Source organism: Dama dama, chromosome 13 (genome assembly GCF_033118175.1).
Source record: "Dama dama isolate Ldn47 chromosome 13, ASM3311817v1, whole genome shotgun sequence".
NCBI lineage: Eukaryota > Metazoa > Chordata > Mammalia > Artiodactyla > Cervidae > Dama > Dama dama.
In genome coordinates, this window is record NC_083693.1 from 33580569 (window position 1) to 33604183 (window position 23615).

Sequence of the window (23615 nt, forward strand, 5' to 3'; positions counted from 1 at the left end):
ACATGCCACTTGGTGCAGCCGAAAAGAAATTCACATACCGTAAAATTCACTCTTTAAAAGTATAAAACTGGATTTACCAGCTTTGGACATCGTAGGTGGATGGAATCACACAACGTGTGGTCTTCCACTGACACAGTGTACTGTTTCTGAAGTTTATCCCTGTGGTAGCCTGTATCAGAACTTCTTCCCTTTTATGTCTGAACAACATTCCGTCATACGCACAGACCACATTTTCTTCATTTCTGTCAGATGATGAATGTGGTTATTTCCACATTTGGGTAATTATGAATACAGTTGCTGTAAGTGACGTGAAAGCTTTTTTTTCCTCTTTTTTTCTTTTGCTGTCCATGCAGCATGCAGGATCTTCATTCCCCCAACCAGGGCTTGAACTCACGACCCTGCACTGGGAGTGTAGTCTTAACCACTGAACTGCCAGGGAAGTCTAGAAAGCTTTTCTTGTTAGGAAAGTGTGACCTGTAGGACAACAGCACCAACTCATGCTGCAGACCCTGCTCCCCAGGGGCCAGAGGCTCCACAGCTACATGTTGGGTTGAGACCACATTTTCTCTAAAGAGAAGGGATGGTGGATGTGGCAGGAGGGTCGGGAAGGAAGGGGCTGGTGAGGGAGACATGAGGGGCATCCCAAGGGGCGGGGCAGGCGAATGGGGAGCAGGAAGCTGAGCATGGGGAAGCCATGTGGAGAGTAAGGCCTCCTAACCAATGCTGTGGGTTGAAGTCATGCCCTGCCAGAGCCTGGCGTACTTCCTCCTCCCTCCCCAGATATTCAAAGCATCAAGCAAAACCTGCTCTTTCATCCAGGGCCCCCGACCTGGGAGACAGCTGCACCAGCACCCTTGCATGCCATCCTTCCAGCCAGAGAGCCAGCCACCCCTGGGTGCCTCCCTCTTAGGAGACTGGGCCTGGAGACAGACCCAGACCCCAGCCCACAGCACAGACCTGGCTCAGGAGGTGCCCACTGTAGGTTTATTAAAGACCACAGAAGAGACAGTGGAGCTTCTCCCCAATGTGAAACACAGCCCTTCTGGGAAGAAAGAATATTCCTTGTCCACAAGGGGTTGATCACTGAGAAACCACACGTAAGGCACGCGGCTGGTGGTGACCTCTGCGGCAGAAGACGTGGGCAGGCTTGTTGCGCCGTGGGATTCACCTCCCAGTTTTCTCTCGGTTTCCAGGCGTAGCGTGGGGGTGAGGTGCAGAGTGCAGGGCCACGGGTTGGGGGTGGTCTCCCAACACGTCCTCCAGGGCAGGATCTTGGGCCCCCGACTGCCTGGTCCTCACTTTCTCCACTGACCCGTCATTGCCGCCGGGGCTCACACCAGGGGGATGGGGAAGGAGGCACAGGCTGCAAGGCCGCACATGTTCTTCCCGCGCTCAATGAGGAAGTACCTGGGCAGAGGGAGGGGCTGAGGCCTGGCCAAGATCTGACTCCAGGGGCTAGGCCCTCCCATTTATTCACAAAAGAGTAGCGCCGGGTTTACTGGTCTCCAGGAAACCTCTGACTTGGCCACCACATGAACTCTCCCATTATTCTGTCCCTGCTTCACTTCTCTCCAGGATCTCCTGAGGGCCCCGTTCTCAGCCTTGCCTAGCTGGCCTCATGTTGGGGACCCCTCCTCAGATGAGTACATCAAGTCTGAGACTTGGAGAGACACAAAGTCACATTGAGATACATCTCCAGGCCACCTGTTTGCAGCCCCTTCTAGAAGGAGGGTCTGTCCACCATTGGTAAACTCGTTCCTCTAGTTTCTCTCCCTCAGGGCCTCCTAGATATGGCTGAATCCCAGCTGGGCCCTGTGTTGTGGACTATCTCCTAGCGGTGGTCACAGAACCCACTGAGCCAAACGGACTCCTGTGCCTGGATACACAGTCATTATAATCTGGGGTCTGGGATGGGAGAGGGGCTGCTGGAGGGTTCTTGAGGGGTATGAGGGTTACATCCTCAAATTCCCCTCCTTCTGGCCTGGGCTAAGCCTCCGTTGAGCAGCCCCTTCTCGGAAGCCACACTGAGATGGAGGAGACACACACCCTCCCTCCCACCAAGGGCCCCTCAGACCTGGGCAGTCATGCCTCCCTCTCGGCACATGGAACCTAGAAGCTGCTTACCCCTTCATTCCCCACTGGGGGCCCCAAGAGTTCTTCACGATCCAGTAGGGTATCCCTTTCTCTTCTCCGTACCCAACAGCCAACACTGCGTGGTTTACTTTATCCGGAGTCTTATGACAGGAAGTACTGGAAAAGGAAAATAAACAAAGGCTTGAAAATATGGAAAGGGTGGGATTTCTCTGGTAGTCCAGTGGTTGAGACGCTGTGCTTCCAATGCAAGGGGTGTGGGTTTGATCCCTGATCGGGAACCTAAGATCCCACATGCCACGTGGCCAAAAAAAGGATGAAAGGATAAAAGATGATTCAGTCACACCCAACAAGTGATTTAGAGCAATGTTTTCCAGAGCGGGGACTGGGAGGCACTGAAGGTGGTGAGTTAACGTTTGTTTAGTCACAGGGCAGAAGTGTTCTCTTCAGCCCCTTGGGTTCTGTTGACCCAAAGGAGCGAGATGTAGCATGGAGCTGGCTGGGCCTTGACACCTGATGCTTTCCAATACCGCTCACAGTACAAGGAGCGAGCCGCCCCTCTCTGCGCCTTCTGAGGGCAGCACTGTCCAGCTAGAGCTTCACATGACACTGCTTTGTTGCCACTGTATTTAATTTTTATGATTACTCTGTATTTAGGGCAATTATACAGGCTTCTCATTTAAGATAGTGAACTAGTTCTCATGAGGAAATTCTGAGAATTTCAAGCAGACGAGCTGCAGTGGTCATGCAATCATTCAACCGATATGTAACTGAGCTGTTGACACGTGTCAGGCCTGGGGCAAGGTGTGGGACACCAGCAGCGTGCCCAACTGTGCTGCTGGATTTAGGAAGCTCCCTTTGGCAGGGAGCAGGTGGGCAAAGAGGCTGGTTCTATACAGTGACAACTGGGGGGCTGACAAGAGCCCAAGGGAAGCAGAGCCGACCAAGTGGGAACAGAACGGGCAGGGTGTGGGGGGCAAGGAAGGCTTCCCTGGGAAGGTGGGTGCTCAGTAGAAAATGGCGCCCCGCTCTGGTATTCTTGCCTGGGAAATTCCATGGGCAGAGGAGCAGGGTGGAACAGGGAGGACGAGGGTGGCTCTGATGGGATTTGAGCTTGGAGAAAGAAGGACAGATGCTAGAGGCTCCCCGAGCCAAGCTAAAATGTGAGACAATGGGTGTGTGTGTGTGTGTGTGTGTGTGTGTGTGCAGAAGTGGTGTGGCGAGAAGGGTGTTCAGAAGCTGACTGGCTCCGGGTGAAGGGTGGACCATTAGTCGGGGCACAGGAACAAAGCAGTAAGGAGGCAATGGTGAGGAGAGATGCAGGGAGAGAGGGGACATGTTTCTGAGCAGTGATCATGCAGCAGCCTCTGATAAGGGGGAGGAGACAGGCAGGATCTGAGGTCCCTGTGGGCCGTCCAGCTTCATGTGGTGGGGAGGCCCTTGTCTCTCAGGGTCTAATGCTCAAGAGACCTGCTGGCGGAAGGGGGCTTGGAGACTCAGCAAACAGCTGGCCGTGGAGTTCAAGGCATGTGTAAGAAGAGAGCAGAGGAGAAAGTCCTGGAACACACTCGCATTTAGGACCAGCTAGACTGACCGGAAGTGGCTGCACTCACTCTCATTGTAAAACAGGCAAGAGGAATGGATGAGAGGAAGCCCATGCTAGAGAACTCCTCGATGACCCTTCAGCACGGGATTCTGGCATCTGGGAGCAGCTGCTTTCCCTTCCCTGTTTCATATCTTCACAGCTTTGAACACAGGTGTTCATCACCAGAGGCAGCTCGTCTGCTGAGTGAGGGGGAGCTCTGGGCTCAAACAGGGGCCCCTGACCCGCTGTGTGACTCTCCTCCTCCCCAACTGGGGGACCGGGGATCCTGACCCTCAGGGCTGCAGGGCGATGTGATAGGCCAGCAAACGTGGCATGGCTGGAGAAATGGTCAGGCTCAGAGTGAGTCCCGGGCCCGGCCATGGGGAGCTCACCTGCCCCTCCTTCCCTGAGGATGCTGGGTTCCTGCTCACCTGGAGTAGATGCCCTTTCTGTACATCATAAAGTCAGCAGTCACCTCGAAGGCGAAGCTCACGGGGTTGTATAGGGCCACCGCCTCTACCATCGCCTCCTCGTCGTTCTGGGGACAGAGGGGCAGACAGGTGGACACACTTGTCTCTGCCACTTCTCCACCCCACGTGAGAAATGTGGCCCTTTGCCCCAAAGTAGGTAACAGAGGCACAGAGAAGGGTGTTAGACCAAAAAGCTGCCATGCCCTTCCTTATAAGCAGAGCCTGCCCTGGACACTGGGGGCTGGTGTGGGGTCCCCTGCCAGGTGGTGCAGTGGTAAAAAACCTGCCTGCCAGTGCAGGAGATGAAAGAGACACAGGTTCGATCTGAGCTGGGAAGATTCCCTGGAGAAGGAATCGGCAACTTACACCAGTACTCTTGTCTGGAAAATCCCATGGACAGAGGAGCCTGGTGGGCTACAGTCCACAGGATTGCAAAGAGTCAGACACGGCAGTGATTAAGCACAGCACAGTCCTCTTGTGCGTGAACAGCCAGGATCCTTTGTGTTTTCTATTTGCTTACCGCTCCTCCTTCAAAACCCTGGCTCCCCTATGACCTCCCTGGACCTTGCTGGACCTCCCTGCTTCGCTCCAAGAGAATCCCGCACCCCTTGGGTTTGAGCCCAGGGTGCAGTGGGGACTCATTCACTCACTCACTCACGATCACATGCCACAGCCCTCCCGTGTGCCAGAGGCTTCCGGGGGTGCAGAGGTGAGTGGCACTCCCCTGTTCCCATCCCCAGGACCCCTGCGCCCACAAATCTAGTCTAAGGAGCTTTCATTGTTGTTTTTGATAGAACACCGGGGTTAGAGGTCCGTGAGCAGACAAGGCTCAGATGGTGGTAGAAACAAGACCTGGCAAAGGACCGTGTGCCCGAGAAGGACTCAGCCCCGTCAGTGTGGGGTCGGGTGGGGCAGTGGAGGAAGTCCGGGGCTTCCTGGGGCCGCAGCTTTGAAGCGGAGCTGCAGACAGCCGCGGTTGGAGCCGCCTGTGCTTGTGTCACACTCTCAGTGGCGTCGGACTCTCTGCGACCCCCTGGACTGTGACCCACACTGGTGTGGGTGACCATTTCCTCCTCCAGGGGATTTTCCCAACCCAAGGCTCGAAACCGAGTCTCCTGCACTGGCAGGCGAATTCTTTACCACTGCGCCACCTGGGAAGCCCCTAGAATTACCTGGGGGGGCTTTAAAAAATCCCAGTGCCCAAGCTGCACCCCAGACAATAACGTTAGCATCTCTGGGGTGGGTCAAAGGCAGGAGCATTTCTTAAAGCATCTGTGCTGGGAAGCACTGGGTTACCATGAGCTGAGGAGGCCACTCCCCTGGCTAGAGACCTTGGGGAGTTGAAATAAGGAAGAGCTGAGGCCAGGGCTCTGCTGAAGGAGGGGCAGGCTGAAGAGGTCAGGGTACCAGCCTTCCTCAGTCCTCTCTCCCTGGAGAAGGGGCAGAGACCTGGCTGCAAAGGGCAAATGACTGCCTGGAAAGCAAGCTGCTTCCTTCCCTGTGCTCAGCAAAGGTCTTGTCAGGGCCGGTGAGACCAGGAAGGCCTGCCCACCAAGAGGCGGTGGGCGTCATGGGGCTGGCCATTCCCATGGCCAAGGAGGGCTGGATGCCCATGCTGGCCTGTTCCTCAGGGTCTGCACGTGTCACAGACAAGTTTCTCTCGGGCACCAGGCAAAAGGGATTGGATTGACCCCCAATCCACCTCTTAATGGGCTTCAAATGGGCCAGAGTGGGTCAGCCCCTGGGGAGTGTGTCTAAGTGAAACCGGCTATTATCTCAAGATAAATGTATCATAGTCAGAAACATCCCAATTAAAGGTTCTGGAATGCCATGATCTCTGTTTCAATCCAGCTTACACTTCTAGTTCTGCAGCCCTGGTCAAGTTACTTAACCACTCTGAACCTTTCTTCATCTATAAAAGGAAGGCAATAATGACCCTTATCTCCTAAGGTTGTCTTGAGTCTATAGGAAATAACACAAGTTAAGTGGTTAGTACACTCCTTATGGCAGAAAGCAAAGAGGAACTAAAGAGCATCTTGATGAACGTGAAAGAGGAGACTGAAAAAGCTGGCTTAAAACTCGACATTCAAAAAATGAAGATCATGGCATCTGGTCCCATCACCTCATGGCAAAAAGATGGGGAAACAATGGAAATAGTGACAGGCTTTATTTTCTTGGACTCTAAAGTCACTGCAGATGGTGACTACAGCCATGAAATTAAAAGACACTTGCTCCTTGGGAAAAAAGCTATGACCAATTTGGACAAATAATCAAAACCAGAGACATAATTTGTCGACAAAGGTCCATCTAGTCAAAGCTATGGTTTTTCCAGTAGTCATGTAGGGATGTGAGAGTTGGACTACAAAGAAAGCTGATCACTGAAGAATTGATGCTTTTGAACTGTGGTGTTGGAGAAGGCTCTTGAGAGTCCCTTGGACTGCAAGGAGATCAAACCAGTCAATCCTAAAGGAAATCAACTCTGAATATCCATTGGAAGGACTGGTGCTGAGGCTGAAACTCCAAAACTTTGGCCACCTGATGTGAAGAATTGACTCACTGGCAAAGACCCTGATGCTGGGAAAGATTGAAGGCAGGAGAAGGGGACGACAGAGGATGAGATGGCTGGATGGCATCACTGATTCAAAGGACATGAGTTTAAGCAAGCTCCAGGAGTTGGTGATGGACAAGGAAGCCTGGCGTGTTGTAGTCCATGGGGTCGCAGAGTTGGACACACCTGAGCAACTGAACTGAAGTGAACACTCCATAAACTGCCTGTTTACTACTAGTGCCGACTGCATGGCACGTACTTCGATTAGACGGAAGCTACTGTTGGGACTTCCCTAGTGGCCCAGTGGTTAAGAATCCATCCGCCAATGCAGGGGACATGGGTTCAATCCCTGGTTCAGGAAGATGACACATGCCATGGAGCAATTAAGCCCAATGCACCACAACTACAGAGTTTGTGTGCTGCAACTACTGAAGCTCATGCACCTAGAGCTTGTGCTCCGTAACAAGAGAAGCCACTGCAGTGAGAAGCCCGTGCACCACAACAAAGAGTAGCCCCCACTCGCTGAAACTGGAGAAAGCCCGTGCGCAGCAATGAAGATGCAGCGCAGCCAAACAAGTGAATTTGAAAAAAAAAAAAAGTGAACCAGACTCATAGCCACAGATGCATATACATCATTTCACTGTTAAGTACAAGTAATCTTTGAGTGACTGTAATTTAAAGTGTTTAATATTGGGACTTCCTTGGTCATCCAGTAGTTAAGAATCCGCCATCTAACACAGGGGACACAAGTTCAGTCCATGGTCCCACGTGTCACGGAGCAACTAAAACTAAGCCCGAGCACCACAACTGCTGAGCCCACATGCTGCAATTGCTGAAGCCCATGCTCCGCAATAAGAGAAGCCACTGCAATGAGAACCCCACACACTGCAACGAGAGAAAGCCAGTGTGCAGCAATGAAGGCCCAGTGCAGCCAAAAATTAAAAATAAGAAAGAATGAAGATTTGTGCAGACTTGGGCCAGGACCAGAGCACCTGACCGCCGACTCCTGCTCTGTCCCTTCCGACTTACACCCTGTTGCCATCACGGTGACTGACATTCATTGATAATCAAAAACTTTTCAATCAAAGGGCTGTGTTGCCCAGAAAGGCTGCCATGCCATGTCCCTTGGCATCCGACAGCAGTGGAGGCTGCCACCTGATCAGGACGTGTTCCCCATCGCAGAGAAGGGTTGGTACTCACCAGTGTGATGTTGGCTACATCCTTGACAAAAGCGATGGCCTTACTGGGCTGGTACTTGCAGTCACCATCCTGTTCGGGGGGCAAAGGTCATGGGATACAGGTTGGGGATGCTCACCCAGCCCTCGCCACCCCGTGCAATTTGATAACATTGACAAAGCAAAAGCTACAGGTACCAGGACTTGGGTGAGGGGGATCACTTAGGAGAGAATCAGAGGCATCCTTGTCCCCGAGGACGTTACAGTCCAGTGGGAGGAGACTGTGCTGGCTTTGGCAGAGGTGGGCTCAAGTGGCCCCTGGTGGGAGCATGAGGAAGGGGCCTGACCCAGTCCAAGGAGGCTTGCCGAGAAAGGAACCAAGTAAGAGCCTGCACGGCAGGGGAGTGAAGGCCAGTCTCAGTCCAGGAAAGATGACCAAGAGGCAGGACACATGCAGGGAAGAGCAAGCCCCTCTGAGACGGAGAGACAGTCAGGATGACAACGCAGGACCTGAAGTTTAGGAAGTAGCAAGCGGTTGGGTGGGAGCGGAAGGTTTCCAAGGGGAGAGTGAAGTCTAAGACAAGACTGGGCAGACAGATTCGGGCAGAGGGACTTGGAAGGCAGGCTGGAGACTCTGGAGTTTATCTTGCAGGCCCTGGGAAGCCTTTGAAGAGTTCTGAACTGATTGTACTCAGAGCTTGGTCTGAGAGGCCACTCTGGCAGCCCCTGGGGTAGGGTGGCCCCAGGACAGACCACCCTCAGGGATCCAGGATGAAGGGGGACCAAGGGCTGAGGGGGGGAAGGGACACAGGACAGACCAAGGAGCAGAAGCAAGAAGGTCTCTGTCGGGGGAGGGTCTGGGCAGGGGGATTGCCCTGAGAAAGGGACACAGGTAGCCAAGAGGTTTTTGGAAAAGGTGGTGCCTCCCATTGTTGGGAGGCGAAACACCAGAGGAGAGTCCTGGGTTTGGGGGAAAGTCAGGGTGCCCAGCAGTGCACAGGCGGGGCTGAGGTGAGAGCAGGGGAGGCCCTGGGCCCAGGAGTACTGTCTGCACGGACACGGAGTGTAGAAGCCCATAGATGGCACTCTGGTGCACCCTCAGCAGAAGGTGCGGGCTAGGCCACGCGCAGAGACGGTGCTGCCGTGGATAGGGCGAAGAGGCCCCAGGACAGCTGAGCACTGGAGCTCAGACGAACAGAGGAGGCGAAGGAGTGAACTTGAAGAGACAGCACTGAGAATTCAGGAGGGAGTAGGAGTCTTCAAGAGGGTGCAGGGGAGGGGTGTGTCCTGAGGCTGGGAGAAGAACAGAAATGGGGGCCCTGCAGACTAAGAAGATGGAGCCCAGGCTGGGAGAACAAAGATGGGGGGAGCCCAGGGGGGCCCTACAGACCAAGAAGATGGAGCCCAGGTTGGGAGAACAGAGATGCGGCACCCTGCAGACAAAGAAGACGGAGCCCAGGCTGGGAGCACAGAGATGGAGCGCCCTGCAGACCAAGAAGATGGAGCCCAGGCTGCCTGAGTTACCTGGCCCCTGTAGGGGTAGGTGTCTTCACCCATGATGCCCTTGTTGTACCGGATGTACTCGAAGGCCTGGCTGGGGAGACCCCTGCAAGAAGCACACACAGCTGTGCCTACCTGGGACCGGCCCCGATAGAGGTAGGGCCTGCGGGGACGGGGGCATGCCAGACGTCTGCCCTGGCAGGGCTGGAGGGCCGTGGTAGTGACTTCAGCCCTGAGTCCCAGGACGAGCCTGAGCGTGGTTCCCTGCAGGAGACCCCTGTGCTGGCTGCTGCTGAAGCAGGACTCACCTGGGAGAGGGCTGGGCCGCTGGGAGGGGGCGGGAGGCAAGGCTGGGAGCCTGCTCTGGGGGAACATGAGGGGCCTGGCTTTATACCTGTGTGCACAGGAAAGGTCTTAGAGCACTGCACGTGAGGAGGAGATGAGGGCTGGAGACACTGGGAACTGTGAGTCAATCCCTAACAACCCGTTTGAAGAATAGGCCAGGAGGCAGGTAGACAGACTGGGAGTTTGGGGTTAGCAGATGCAAACTGGTATATCTAGGATGGATAAACAACAAAGTCCTACTGTATAGCACAGGGAACTATATTCAATATCCTGTGATAAACCATAATGGAAAAGAATATGAAAAATAATGTATGTATGTGTATATAACTGTTGCTGTTCAGTTGCTAAGTCATGTTTGACTCTTTGTAACCCCATGGACTGCAGCATGCTAGGCTTCCCTGCCCTTCACTAATTCTCGGAGTTTGTTCAAACTTAGGTCCATCGAGTCAATGATGCTATCCAACCATCTCATCCTCTGCTGCCCTCTTCTCCTCCTGCCTTCAGTCTTTTCCAGCATCAGTGTTTTTTCCAATGAATCAGCTCTTCACATCAGGTGGCCAGAGTATTGGAGTTTCAGCTTTAGCATCAGTCCTTCCAATGAGTATTTCGAGTTGATTTCCTTTAGGATTGACAGCTTTGATCTCCTTGCTGTCCAAGGGACTCTCAATAGTCTTCCCCGGCACCACAGTTCAAAGGCATCAATTCTTTGGTGCTAAGCCTTCTTTATGGTCCAACTCTAACATTGGTACATGACTACTGGAAAAACCATAGCTTTGGCTATACGGACCTTTGTCAGCAAAGTGATGTCTCTGCTTTTTAATATGTGTATAACTACGGGGTTGCAAAGAGTCGGACACGACTTACCGACTGAACAACAATGATGTGTATAACTGAGTCATTTTGCTGTATGGCAGTAATTAACACAACACTAGTTCAACTAGACCTCAATAAATAAATAAATGGGCCAGGAGAGCAGGCTTGGCAAAATACAGTGTTTCTGCCTGAACATGGCACCTCACCTATAGAAAAGCTCCTTCACATAGCCTGCCGAGCTGGGGCAGCCAGAGCTTTAGAGTAGGGGACCCCAGTCTCCCGGCCACGGATGGGTACCTCCTGTCATCATCAACATTAGATTAGAAATAAAAGCACAATAAATGTACTGTACTTGAATCATCCTGAAACCATCCCCACTTCATCTCCCTCCCCACACCCCCAGTCCATGGGAAAATCGTCTTCCATGAAACCAGCCCCTGGTGCCAAAGGTTGGGGACTGCTACCCTAGAGAATTCGCAGACAGCCGACCAGACACCTGTGTGTGGGTCTTGCTCCTGCAGGACGATGCGCTTCTCATTCTGTGAATTCTTTTGGCCACTCACCCAGAGGCCCAGGTGGTGGATGAGGCCAAATGTGCTGAGAGGCGACAGCCAGGTGACAGCAGGGAAGAGGACAGATTCTGGGAGCAGACAGGCCGGGGCCTGGCATACAGCTCTGCCCACTCCAGCTGAGGGACCTCGGGTATGTGGGGTGACCATCCTCTAAGCGGGGCCAATTTTGCTCCCACCCAGGACAGAGTCTCAGCCCCTCCTAGACCCAAAAGAAGTAATGCCAGGAAATGAGAAGGGGCTCCAGGCCTCCCCACCCTGGTCTGGGACGTACCCTTTGCAGCCGTGGTTGTTGAAGTTCTGGGCGCAGTCCACCAGCTGCTGCTCAGCCTGGAGAAGGAACACATACCCGGTGAGCTATGCGTTCACCGGGAGAGCCCCCAGCTCAGGGCCCCCTAAGCCGACCACACACCCGCGGCCCCGCCAGCTCTGGGTCAGGAGGATCAGGTTATACTCCCCCAGGGCAAGGTCCATCTCTGTGTCTGAGGAGCCAGGCCAGAGCCAGTGCCTTCTGGGGAAGAGCTCAGTAGTGACCTGGCAGCCAAGCCGGCATGTGAGAGGGTGAGGAGGGGCCTGAAGGGTGCAGGTAGGTGGGCCCCCATGGTGCCATGTGGGAGGGAGGGGACAGGCCTTCCCTACTCCCGGGCCCTAGTGGCCCTTGCCAGTCTAGCCCTCTCTTTCCCTGCTTCCCTATGCAGGACGCCGTGGTCTGACAGTCACCCCTTGCTCTGGGGGCTCTGGGGGTGAATACACAGGTCCCCGCTCTCCCCTGCAGGAAGATGACCAGCCTGGGAGGGGGTGCAGCTCCTACAGGGCTGCCTCCCAGGAAGGCTCTGCTTCCTGAAGGCCCCGGGTTCCCAGACTGAGGAACACCCAGACCCACTCAGGAATGAGCCTCAGTCCTTCCAAACCATCAGGGGAGGTTTGCATGCCAAATGTCCATGAGACTGGACACAAAGTCCAGCTGACATGGCCACTGTCATCTAAAGCCCTGAAGAAGCCTGAAGGCCTGGCCTGTCCCACCAAGTCAGGGCTCGGAGTCAAGCTGTGACCCCTGCAGGAGGAGACCCTGACCCCACGGCTCCCCCACATCCCACCCCGCCCCGTGGCTGGTCACTCACCAGGAAGGGCAACTTCCCCGTTGCTATGGCGACAGCAGACTCCAGGGCCCCGGTGGTGGAGAAGGTCCAGCAACTGCCGCAGCCGCCCTGGAGGCCAGAGTGGAGAAGGGGAGTCATGATCTGGTCCCATCAGGCTCCTGAGAACCTCAGTGGACCAAGCCCCAACTCACATCTGTCCGTGCTGATCCTCACAAGCTCCAAGTGGCCAGCTTCCTTCTCCCCATGTTACAGATGAGAAGACTGAAACTTGTGAAAAAGGGGCAACAGCAGCTGTGCACTCCCCATCTGGCCCCTCGCTGACCAACCCCCACTGTCCTGCAAGGGCCGGAGTTCCTCCCGACTCCATTCTGTGCTGTTCTACATGTCCTACTTTTTTTCTTTCCTTGCACCACGAGGCACAGGGGATCTTAATTCCCCAACCAGTCATCGACCCACACCCTCTGCAGTGGAAGTTCGGAGTCTTAACCACTGGACTGCCTGGGAAGTCCCTCTGGTTCTGAATCTCCTGCTGGTTTCTCTTCTTCCTATTGCTCCCAACAGAAGGATGCACCAAAGTCCTATTTTCAGAAACTTCTCTCTCACCTTTACCCCTCCAACCTCACCCATAGTCCTGTTAAACTAACAACTTCCCAGACCCCACTTCAGCCCTGACCTCTGCCCAGACCCAGAACACCTGTCTACCAGAGGACCCCACCTGTATATACCCCAGATACCATAGACCCTGTGTGTCCTGCCCCAGCCATCCATCTCCCCATCCTCTACCATGATCACAGCCACTGACCACTCTCCTGACACCTCACTGGGGCCAGGAGTCGGGTGCTGGAGCCTGCCTGCCTACTTCAGATCACAGTCATGCCCCCACCCACCATGTGAGCTGGGCAAGGGGCATCTCTCCACCCCCCCAGTTTCATCACTTGTAAAACGGGAACCACCATGCTTGCCCCACAGAACTGTCAGAAGCGCAGATAAGATCCTGCCAGTCATGCAGTTACCCTACGGGTTCAGTAATACCAGCTGCTGTTAGCATCTTTCTCTCATCCCCATCTTTGTCTCTTTTCCGCCCTTCACTGGGTCAACCATCCGTAGACTACTTCTGAAACGTCTCCTAAGATCCTTTCCTCACTGTTCTTGTCCACTCCTCCTCGCTTGTCTCCTGGAAAGAGCCTTCACTCTCCCCCCATCCCCAGTCTCTTCCTCTCAAATCCTTCCCTTGGCAGCGGTAGGGGAGGGCTTGATCAGAGTGTCTCTGGCTGGTCAAGGAGGTGGGCTTGGCCACTGAAGAAAGAGACAGACAGAGCAGGTCTGAGCCGCCAGCCCTGGCCTTGAGCGGAGACCCACTTGCTTTGCACCTTCAGCATCTCCTCCTCTGTAAAGTGAGGAACCCTTGAGGATGCTGAGCTAATGTCAGATCCTGTCGCCGCACCTGTAACCATATGGTGGCTACAGTGAGAGACCATACACACCCACAGGGGTGACCACCTTGTTCCGGCCCCTCTGCTCAGGGGTCTCTCTCCTGCCTGATAGCTAGCTAACGAGAGGACCCAGAACATTCTTGGCAGACCTCTGTTTCTTCCTTGCCCAGAGGGTGAGGGGGTTCAGGCTTCCACATTGAATACCTGTTGGGCTTTGAACTGTCCCGGGATTCTCAGATGGTTTAAAAGCCACCTTGGGGTCTTGGGGGAGGGGACTGACTTCATCCTATCCCTCTGCTGGAGCAGAGGCTCGTTTTGGTTTCTTGGTTCTGGTTGAACCGTCTAGATCACTAGGCAGGCTCAGGGAATCCAGGGAGCCTGGGGGCATCATGGCTGCATTACATGGGTTTCAGAAAAAGAGAAAATGTTTCTCATGGTGAGTTTCGGCAGAAAGCCAAGTGCTACCAGGAGCGGAACCTTCACCCTGTGTTTCCTGGGAGCAAGAGGTGGGAAAGCTTCTGAAGATGGCCACTGCACTGTCGCTTCCAGGGACACCAGGCCCAGACTCTCCAGGACCCAGCAGTGTGTGGGGCCCTCCAGCCAGCCGCCCAGCCCTCAGCTCTCGGCACAGGACCGTGCCACCACTTGCCTTGCCTGGCACGCTGTGCCCTGCAGGAGGCGCTCTTCAGAGCACATCTGCAATGCTGGGTTCCACGCTGGTCCTTGACCACCTGCAGCTCCCTTGAGGGAAGCAGAGGGCCAGGGAGGGGCTGGACCTGGTGCCTTGTGGAGTGGATGGAGGACAGGAAGAAAAGACGTGTAGGAATGGGGTCTTGTATCCAGTTACAGAAGGGCACAGATATTTAGGGTGACTGTAGGAAACACCTAGGGTCAGTGGGGAGCTTTAGACAGTGCAGTGGAGCGGGAGGGAAGGGGTACACTTCAGCCCAGAGAGGAACTACATCCATAAAAACAATGACCTCCTGGCCTTTTGGAGGAAGGTAGCTAGAGAGATAATGAAAATGATGGAGTGGGGGATATTACTCTTTGTGTTTCAGGATTGTCTTGAGTTTTTCTTCCTGGCATACTGTCTGAGAATGTGGCTGTTTTGGAGGAAAAACTGGGGACCATCATGCATACCTGATTTTTCACTGGTGTGACAAAATTTCCTTTTTTTCTCCAGTCCATGGAGGTTGGGTAGGGACCAGTACCTCGAAGGTAGTTACTTTTGGTGGCTGAGCAATTCTGAAATGACAAATTACAATTTTTTCAGGGGAAAAAAAAACCCATTTCTGATGGAAAAGTATGTAATTAAAATAGTCACCACAAGAGAATGAGAAAGATTATGGTTGTCAGAGCCATCCTATCGCATCCTATGAGTTCCAAATGCTAAGTGACAGGTCCTTTGGGGGGCTCAGGTTGGGGCAGTTAGGACAGGGAGGGCAGATTTAGCAAATAAAAATACAGTTCACCCAGTTAAAAGTTGAATTTTAGATCAATGATGAAAAAGTTGTAATGTACATCCCATGCAATACTTTGGATATGACTTATGCAAAAATATTATTCATTGGGACTTCTCTGGTGGTCCAGTGGTCAAGAATCTGCCTGCCAATGCAGAGGACCCAGGTTTGATCCCTGTTCCAGGAAGATCTCACATGCTCCGGAGCAACTAAGCCCAAGTGCCACAACTAAGCCCAAGAAACCCATGCACCTTAGAGCCTGCAACAAGAGAAGTCACTGCAAGGAGAAGGCTGTGAACCACAACCAGAGAGTAGCACCCACTCGCTGCAACCTAAGAAAGTCCCCTCAGCAAACGAAGACTCAGCACAGCGAAAATAAAAAAAAAAAAAAAAAAAGCCAAACAGAAAAGACTCAGATTTGGTCTCAATGAATAATACCCACCTGAGGCTCTGACCAAAGATACTTGCGTTTTAATTCAGCAAAGCTCATGTCTGAAAATTGATTCAGTCCCACTGAAAAAAGAGAAGGCAGAACAGTAAACAATCAAACAAAAAACAAAACAAAACAGAGGTGTTCAGTAGATCACTAATAAAGAAACAGAAAAAATAATGAAATCTCATGTTCCCTCATGTCCTATTTACAGGCCCTTCAACTTGGCTCCTTTAAATTTTTAAACGGAACGGACACAGTTGAACTGTTTTAAAACAATTTTTTAAATTTATTTTTTTATTGAGTTATAGTTGATTTTACAGTTGACCCTTGAACAACATGGTTTGAACTGGGCAGATCCACTTATACATGGATTTTTTTCCAATAGTAAATACTACAGTGCAACATGATCCCAGTTTGGTATAAACATGGGATGCAGAACCGTGGATACAGAGAAAGTGCACATATGGAGGAAATGCATATATGGAGGGCAGACAATCAGTTATACTCAGATTCTCAACTGTGCAGACAGTCAGTGCCTCTAACCCCACACTGTTCAAGGGTCAACTGTAATTTACTACACCAAGGTCAGCCTGACTGTGCTTCGGAATTCCCTGGGGAGCTTTGCAACAGTACCAGTGTCTGGGCTGCACCCCAGAGATGCAGACGTGGTGGGCCTGGGGTGGGGCCTGGGCACCCATTTTTTAGATGCCCGGTTAGTAGGTCTGGTGGACATCTGGGTACAGAACCACCACCTGTTACCTCCTTCAGTCTTCATAACCTGGCAGGGGGAGCCTTATGATATCCACTTGACAGTCAAGTGAAACTTCAGAGCTGTCAATGCCCCCCAGGGTTGACACAGCCAATATTAGGCAGGAAAGAGTTTCAAACTGAGGTTTCCTTCCACTTCACGCTTCTGCCCACGTTACTCACTTAGTCGACATTGCCGTCACTTCTGAGTCCTCAATGTATGTAGCATGTGTTTCTAGTGAAATGAACCCAGACTGAAGGTAGATGTCCTAAGGAGCTGCTCCTAAGTCCAGAAGCACTGCTCCCCTCGGCAGCCCAGGGGCTCAGTGTCTGGGCTGGACCCTCAGAAGGCAGGAACACCACAACCCTTCAGAGGGACACCCTACAGTTACAACCCCTTGAATCTCAGAGAACAACAGCAGAGCTGGAATGTGAGGTCGGCCAAGCCCAGCTTCAGAGCCTGGGTGGCTGCTCTCCTCTTGCCCTGCTCCCAAGCCCAGTGGACCCTGTAATCATTCATTTCTTTCCAGATCTGAGCTGCTCCCTCCTCCCAGGGACAAGTGGCTTGGAGGCAAGGTGTCTCCGCGTACTTTTAAATGTGTGGTTCCTGGCGTTGTGGGCGTTGATCTCCCTCAAGTTGCTGGCAAACACCTGCAGCCTGTGGCGGTACTCCTCTGAGTTGTATTTCTTTTGATGCTGAAATAAACACATCAGCAATAAGTCACGGAAACAGGACGCTGCTCACCAGAGGGTAACGGTTTTGTCTTTTAAGAGGAGGAATGGAGGTCTTCTTCCTGCCATGATTCTCAGGCGAAAACTGTATTAGAGGTGGGACACTGCCCTGGGTCTCAGCACAGCATGGGGAAGTTTATATAGGAACCCCTCTGCCTCTAGGGGCCTGTGGCCAGAATGAAGCCTATGCAGCTGCCGTAGAGTCAGTCAGGAGACCAAGAAGGCCAGGCGAATGACCTGTCATGCTTAGGTCAGCCCTGGACGCTGCAACTGGCACAAGGTCAAGTTCATGGCAGATAACACCATTTTTCAAAAATACGCACACCAGTGTTTTTCGATTGATTTTGCAGGCAGCTACACAATGTGATTTGAATGCAAAAAATGTAAATGAATCTGAAGGTTTCCAAGGCTGCTAGCCAACTTCACCACTGGGGACCAAACCACTGTGGGAAGGAACTCACTTAACCAAATCTTTTTGCAGCGTTTGACTCATCCCCATGTGAGAAAGACCCAGGGGAAGGGGGCTGGTAATTCCTCCTTCATCGTCTCAAATCTAGGACAGTTTGTTCTGATAACAGAAAACAGTGAAACGAGAAACTTCAGAAAGAAGAAGTTGGACACTGACCTGCACCATCCATAACTGAAAGTGAAACTTCTCTGCAAAAAGAAGAAAAAAAAATTAGGTCTGTGTGCCTTGTGGTCACGTCTATAGCCAAGTGGGGGCACAAGAGAACTGATTCGCATTTTAATACACTGGGTTAAATTTAAAGCACCCAAAATGGTGGTATATAAGACAGAATTTGAAAAGGAACTAAATTCTTACTGTTTTTGTGCTCCAAATTAATTTTGAAAAAGTACATGCCATTAAGCTATGGTATTAAAAATCAGGATAATGGTAATACTTAGTGAGGAGTCAAAGGGGGCTTGTGGGGTGCTGGTAATGTTCTGTGGCTTCATTTGGATGCCAGTTTCAGAAGTATGTTTAGATGACGAAAAATTCACTGAAATGCATATTTAATGATTTGTGTTCTCTTCTGTGTCATATTTTAAGAAGTTAATTTAAAAACCTATATGCCGGGACGTCCCTATTGATCCAGTGATTAAGACTGTAGTTCCACTGCAGGGGCTTTGATCCCTGATTGGGGAACTAATCCCACATCCTGCATGGCGAGGCCAAAAATAAATACATAAAATAAAAACGAAAGGTTTGAATTTAACAGAGAGCTAGTTATTCATGATAACACAAATAAATACTTAAAAAACCCTTATATACCCCGTGTCAGCAATTTTTTTAAAAGGGACAGATGGTAAATATCATAGACTTTGCAATCTCTACAGTCTGTTACAACTACTCAACTCTACCCTACGTGTGAAAATGAAGGGGTGTGACTGTTTCAAGAAAACTTTACAAAAACAGGCTGCCTAGTTGTTTGTAGACTCTTCCTATATCCACCCTTGTACATTTTTAAATGTAAAATTGCATTTCAAATTTAAATAGCTGCAAAGGAGGTACTCCAGTTTATTGCAATTCATGACATTTAAAAATACAACTGTTCCATCGTATTTAAAGGATGCTAGCCAAAGAATTCCATATACCATCATGACGTGATACCCACCATCAGTAACATGAACAAGCCCTTCTATAAGAGCTGAATATTTCATATAGTTTCTTTTTCTCCTTGAACCCCCATCTCCATTCACATCTCACAGAATTTTATCCTAAGGGAGCATCTGTTTAATTTATTTTGGGGGGCTACATTGCAGGGCATGTAGGATCTAGTTTCTTGACCAGGGATCAAAACCCATGCCCCTGCACTGGAAGTGCAGAGTCTTAGTCACTAGACCACAATAGAAGTCCCAGGGAGTATCTGTTTATACTTAATTGCTCTAGTATCCTTTTATGCAATGACAAGCACAGAAAGTATAAATTTAAATTACTGTTACTCCTGGTGACCCATATATCTCTGGATATTATAAAAGTTCATTCTGAATGAAGTCATCATCATTATTAAGACTCCAACTGATTAAAAACATGTCAAATACATTACACCTAATGAAAAGTAATTGTTAAACATAAAAAGCAAACTTGCATTGGAGAGGCATCTCTTAATGAGGTAAATTAAACTTAATTAACAATGCCCTCCCCATGGATTTATATATTCATGAGTGATTATTACTTGTTTTTCTGAATGGGTTAGCATTAAATCTGATCTTTGACTCAGCCCTTTCAAAGGGTTGAGAAATTCTGCTTAGATAAGCAGGATTGCTTATTGCTTCTGGGAACAGAAGGCAAGTTTTAGAGCAAAGTCACGCAATTCCTCCTACTCCTTTCTACACCCTCACATCACATGGCACTCTATTACTAAACATTATTTCTAGGACCCCAGCAGCTGACACGTGGAAGTAAACGGTGTGGAAATGGATTTACTGTCTGTACTGGTATCACTTGGTACTTTTCTGTGTTCTTCTGCTGGTCCACGGGCTTCCCAGGTGGTGCAGTGGTAAAGAATCTGTCTGCCAATGCAGGAGACACAGGCTTGATCCCTGGGTCAGAAAGATCCCCTGGAGGAGGAAATGGCAGCTCACTCAAGTATTTTTGTCTGGAGAATCCCATGGACAGAGTAGCCAGGCGGGCTATCATCCATGGGGTCACAAAGAACTGGACACAACTAAGCACACACATGTGTGCCACCAATTCACACCCTGCAGTTCGAAGATCACAGTTGTATGGAATCTAGCTCTCCCCTGTGGGTCATAGATCTGTTCCAGAAACCAAGTGACAGCCATTTTTCCTGACAAAGAAATGCACATTTCTCCAGGATATGCCCTGCTTGGGGTTTAGAGGACTGCAAATCTTGGTTAGCCATTATAGCTGATGGCTTCAGAAGTGAAAAAGTGAAGTCAAAGTTGCTCAGTTGTATCTGACTCTTTGCGACCCCATGTACTTCAGCCTGCCAGGCTCCTGTGTCTATGGATTTCCCAGGCAAGAATACTGGAGTGGGTTGCCATTCCCTTCTCCAGGGGATCTTCCCAACCCAGGAATCAAATCCAGTCTCTTGTATTGGCAAGCAGACTCTTTACCATCTGAGCCACCAGGGAAGCCTGATGGCTTTAGAGGAAGACAGATCTCAGCTTAGGACCAGGGCTTGAGGCAGATGGAGTTTAGGACAACTGACCAATGTTTGCCTGCAGAGGTTTCAAAAGCTACAAACAGGTGTGAAAATCCAGCACTACTTCTCATTCGTTGGAGGTCAGAGGGAAAAAAAGCCAGAAGTGATCTTGGAGTGGGGCCAGAAGGACATCTGGTGACACTTGCACACTAAACTCAGACCCATTTCAGTCCATTGTGACTTTTGGAAGAAAGCACATATCCTTTCTTTATGTGCTGTTTCGGGGAGCACATGGTACTATCTAGAACAGGGATTCTAGAACTCTGACCTGCCACTTGTTTTTGTATGGCCCACGAGCTAAGAATATCCACGTTTAAAAATGTTTTTTGAAAACCACATTGTGTAGCACTTTAAAATCATCTGAATCCAAACTTCAGTGTGTCTAAGTAAAAGTTTCTGGGAGCACAACCGGCTCATTCATTTACATACCGCCTTTGGCTGCTTTCAGCACAGAATTAAGTAGCTGATCAGAGACTGTGTGGTCCACAAAGAGCCTAAAATATTTACTATCTGGCCATTCACAGGAGAAGCATGCCAAACCCTACTCTGGAAGAACGGCTTCCAGCACCAGCCCTCCTCTTCCATGAAGGCCACACGGCCTTGGCTTGCGAGCAGCTGGGTTTCTTTAAGTTGGGACTGAACTGAGCTGGGCGTCCTCCCAGGTCTGCAAGACTGGGGGGCTTCCTTGTATCAATGGGTCTGGAGGAATGAGGCAAGATTCTAGTGGAAAAGATTCAGCCTCAGATATCTTTGTCCTATCCCCAGGCTGCTCTTTGGCTACAATTCTTTGTCCTCAGGGTGAGGATGCAGGCGGTCTTGGAAGGTCAGAGCCTGTGGGTGGTGGGTTGAGGCTGAGGGTGGTGGGCAGTGGGCAAGGCAGGAGGGCCTTCAGGAGAGCCTTTAGCTTGGGGAGGTGGCTGGATCTGCAGCAACAGAAGGAGGGTAAGAGCAGCAGGAAGCTGGACTACTCAGCTTCCTGAGTGGAAGCCCTGGGACTGTACAGGGGAGCCCTGGGGCTTGACCTTGGGTCTTTGGAACAAACAGCCTCAGTTTTCAGGCGCTAAATCTGCTATGGCTCTGCACAGTCATTCCTTGAAAGGGCAGGTCCAACAGGCTCTCAAGGCACCCCAGGGGACATCCCCTGTGCCCAGTCCCTGGGAGCTGCCAGAAAAGGCTGGGAAGTCCCTGCTAGCTTCTGGCAGGGGCAGATCCGGGTCCTCTGAGTCTCCAGGTACGGGGTGGAGAGCAGAAGGGGACACTGGGGCGTTTCCTCTTAGCACCCCTGAGCAAGGGGGGCCCCCCGGGCACCTATCCATTGGCTCCTCGGGTCCCGCAAGACGCTCACCCTCCAAACCGCCCCCTTCTCCAGCCGACATCCCCCACCCATCACATAGGCCACGGTTCCTGGACTCCGGTCTCGACCCACAGAGCCCCAGGGCCTAGGGCCTGGGACGTGCGCTGCCCGGCTCCTCCCAAGCGCGGAGTCCCCACCCGCCCAAGTTCTCCAGAGTTTCCGACCTGCCGACTCCTCTCCGGAGGCGCCCCGTCCCCGTCCCCGTCCCCGCAGTCCCCGTACCTAAAGAGCTCACGGCCAGCTCGGCGGCGCCGCAAGCGGGGGCACCCAGGAGCCAGGCTCCCGCGCAGAGCAGCGGCAGGACGGCCCACATCGCGGCGGCTGTGACGGCTCGGCCCGCGCACTGGCTCGGAGGGCAGCGCGGCAGGCGGCCAAAAAGTGCTCGGGACGGCGGGAGGGGCGGGGCCGGGAGGCCGGCGGGGCGGCAGGAGGGAGGGAGGGGGTGTGGGAGGAGGAGAGGAAGCGGGGGAGGAGGAGCTGGGAGAGGTGGGGGGTGAAAACAACCCGGGGAACCCTTGCTCCTTAGAGATGGTGGCCTTCGACTTCCCTCGGTCTCAGTCGCCTCCTTCTTACCCTCTTCTCATCGTCCACCTCTCCTCCGGGGACATCACTCCGCTTTCTTCTCCTCTGCAAGGAAGAACAAGTTGGACCACTCAGTCTGCAGAGGTCCTGCCCATCTGCTTATCTGCCAGGACTGGCCGGATGGGCCAGGGTGGTGCCTGTCCTCAGCCCAGATTCCCCATATCCTGATCTCTCCTCACGCCAGGGCTCCCATCTCCCACCCTCATTATTCACCTTACCCTGATGGGCCCTTCAGACTTGGGATGAACTCAAACTAGAGCAGTCAGACCGCTGTTTTTATGACTTTGTTCCAAACCTGCAAGCCCCTCCCCCAGGGAGTTTTAGTCTTTCTGTCGAGAAAGTCATATTAGCAGCTGTAGGGCCATTTTCTCTATTTTGCAAATCTGAAAAAAAAAAAAAAAGAATAGGATGTGTAAGAGTCCAGGTGTGAGATAAATAGAACAGGGAACATTTCCAACTAAGGCAGTGTGCTCAGGGATTGATTGCTTCAAGGGAGAGGAGAGGGCACTTAGACCTGCCTGCAACAACCTGTCAAGCACCCAGTGGGGCCGGGTTGTTCACTTACATCATCACCTTGCCAAGGGGCAGGTTGTTGCCCTTCCATTTTACAGATGGGGAAACTGAGGCTCCAAGCATTGATGCTAATGTTCCCAGTAAGTGTGCTTCCCAGTACCACGATTGCTCACTCTGCTCTTCTGGAGTCCTAGGCCTTTGGTGCGGCAGAGCCTGTTGGCACTGGCCCATCAGACCTGAGCCCTCTCCCTCCCTCAGACAGGAGGAAACCTCCATCTCTGCCTGACTCTGCCTGTGCGGCCCCCTGGGGGAGCAGATTCCTGGAATTCTGTACTGGATTTGATCTGTATGGGTACAGCTCGTGAATTTGCACTTACAGGGCCTCACGGTGGTCGCTCAGTGCCTCTGGGTGGACACTGAATCTGCATGAAGATTAGCAGTGCCATAGGACACTGTCTTTTCAGGTAAAGCAGATCTTTATCAGTTTATAAATCAGCCCTTGTCTGGATGCCCCTTGGGCCTCCCCTTGGGTATGCTTTAAGGCAACTGTCTGAGGAATGACCCTGCATGGTTGCTGCTACTTGGAAATTTAAGCCCCTGGCCTTGGGATAAACCTGGCCAGTCTCTGCAAGGTTCTATCCTTCAGGTGTGCAGGGACCGCTCCTCTTTCTGTCCATCCAAGCCACCCGGAGAGTGGCAGGACTGAGGGCCTTAATATTAGACTTCAGACCCCAAACTTGTTCCCTGTGCTGGGTCCCCAGTGATCCTCCTTGGTGGATCATTCGGGAAGGCCCGAAACACGAACGGCACTGGCCTGATCAGTTTTAGAGTAATGTTTGGTTCTAGTCCTATCACACATTCACTGTATGACCTAAACTGGTAGTTCTGTCACATGGGGTTTCAGATTCCTCATCTGTGAAATGGGGGTAGGTGTGCTGCCTTCCACAGTGGTTAAATACAGGTTTACACTTTGTGTGTGTGTTCAGTCACTAAGT

The 23615-nt window shown here is 51.8% G+C and overlaps 1 protein-coding gene across 1 annotated transcript; it reads right to left on the minus strand.

The window, feature by feature from the left end:
* Positions 1-970: 970 nt before the first annotated feature.
* On the minus strand, positions 971-21904 carry CTSH (cathepsin H). Its single transcript, XM_061158835.1, has 12 exons — positions 21748-21904; positions 17627-17658; positions 16860-16965; positions 15532-15602; positions 14770-14874; positions 12218-12304; positions 11371-11426; positions 9394-9475; positions 7895-7963; positions 4108-4214; positions 2125-2250; positions 971-1407 (listed from the first exon to the last, which is right to left on the minus strand). Exons 1-12 carry the CDS (start codon positions 21836-21838, stop codon positions 1332-1334), a joined length of 1008 nt encoding a protein of 335 aa, XP_061014818.1. The 5' UTR covers positions 21839-21904; the 3' UTR covers positions 971-1331.
* Positions 21905-23615: the final 1711 nt, after the last annotated feature.

What these genes read in the sequence shown, in the direction of transcription:
- CTSH (XM_061158835.1), bottom strand. Translation starts at nt 21,838, where the DNA reads ATGTGGGCCGTCCTGCCGCTGCTCTGCGCGGGAGCCTGGCTCCTGGGT. An exon ending in TTCAGTTATGGATGGTGCAG is followed by an intron (nt 16,966 to 17,626) that starts GTCAGTGTCCAA and finishes TGTTTATTTCAG; the next exon opens with CATCAAAAGAAATACAACTC. An exon ending in ATCTTTGGTCAGAGCCTCAG is followed by an intron (nt 14,875 to 15,531) that starts GTGGGTATTATT and finishes TTGTCATTTCAG; the next exon opens with AATTGCTCAGCCACCAAAAG.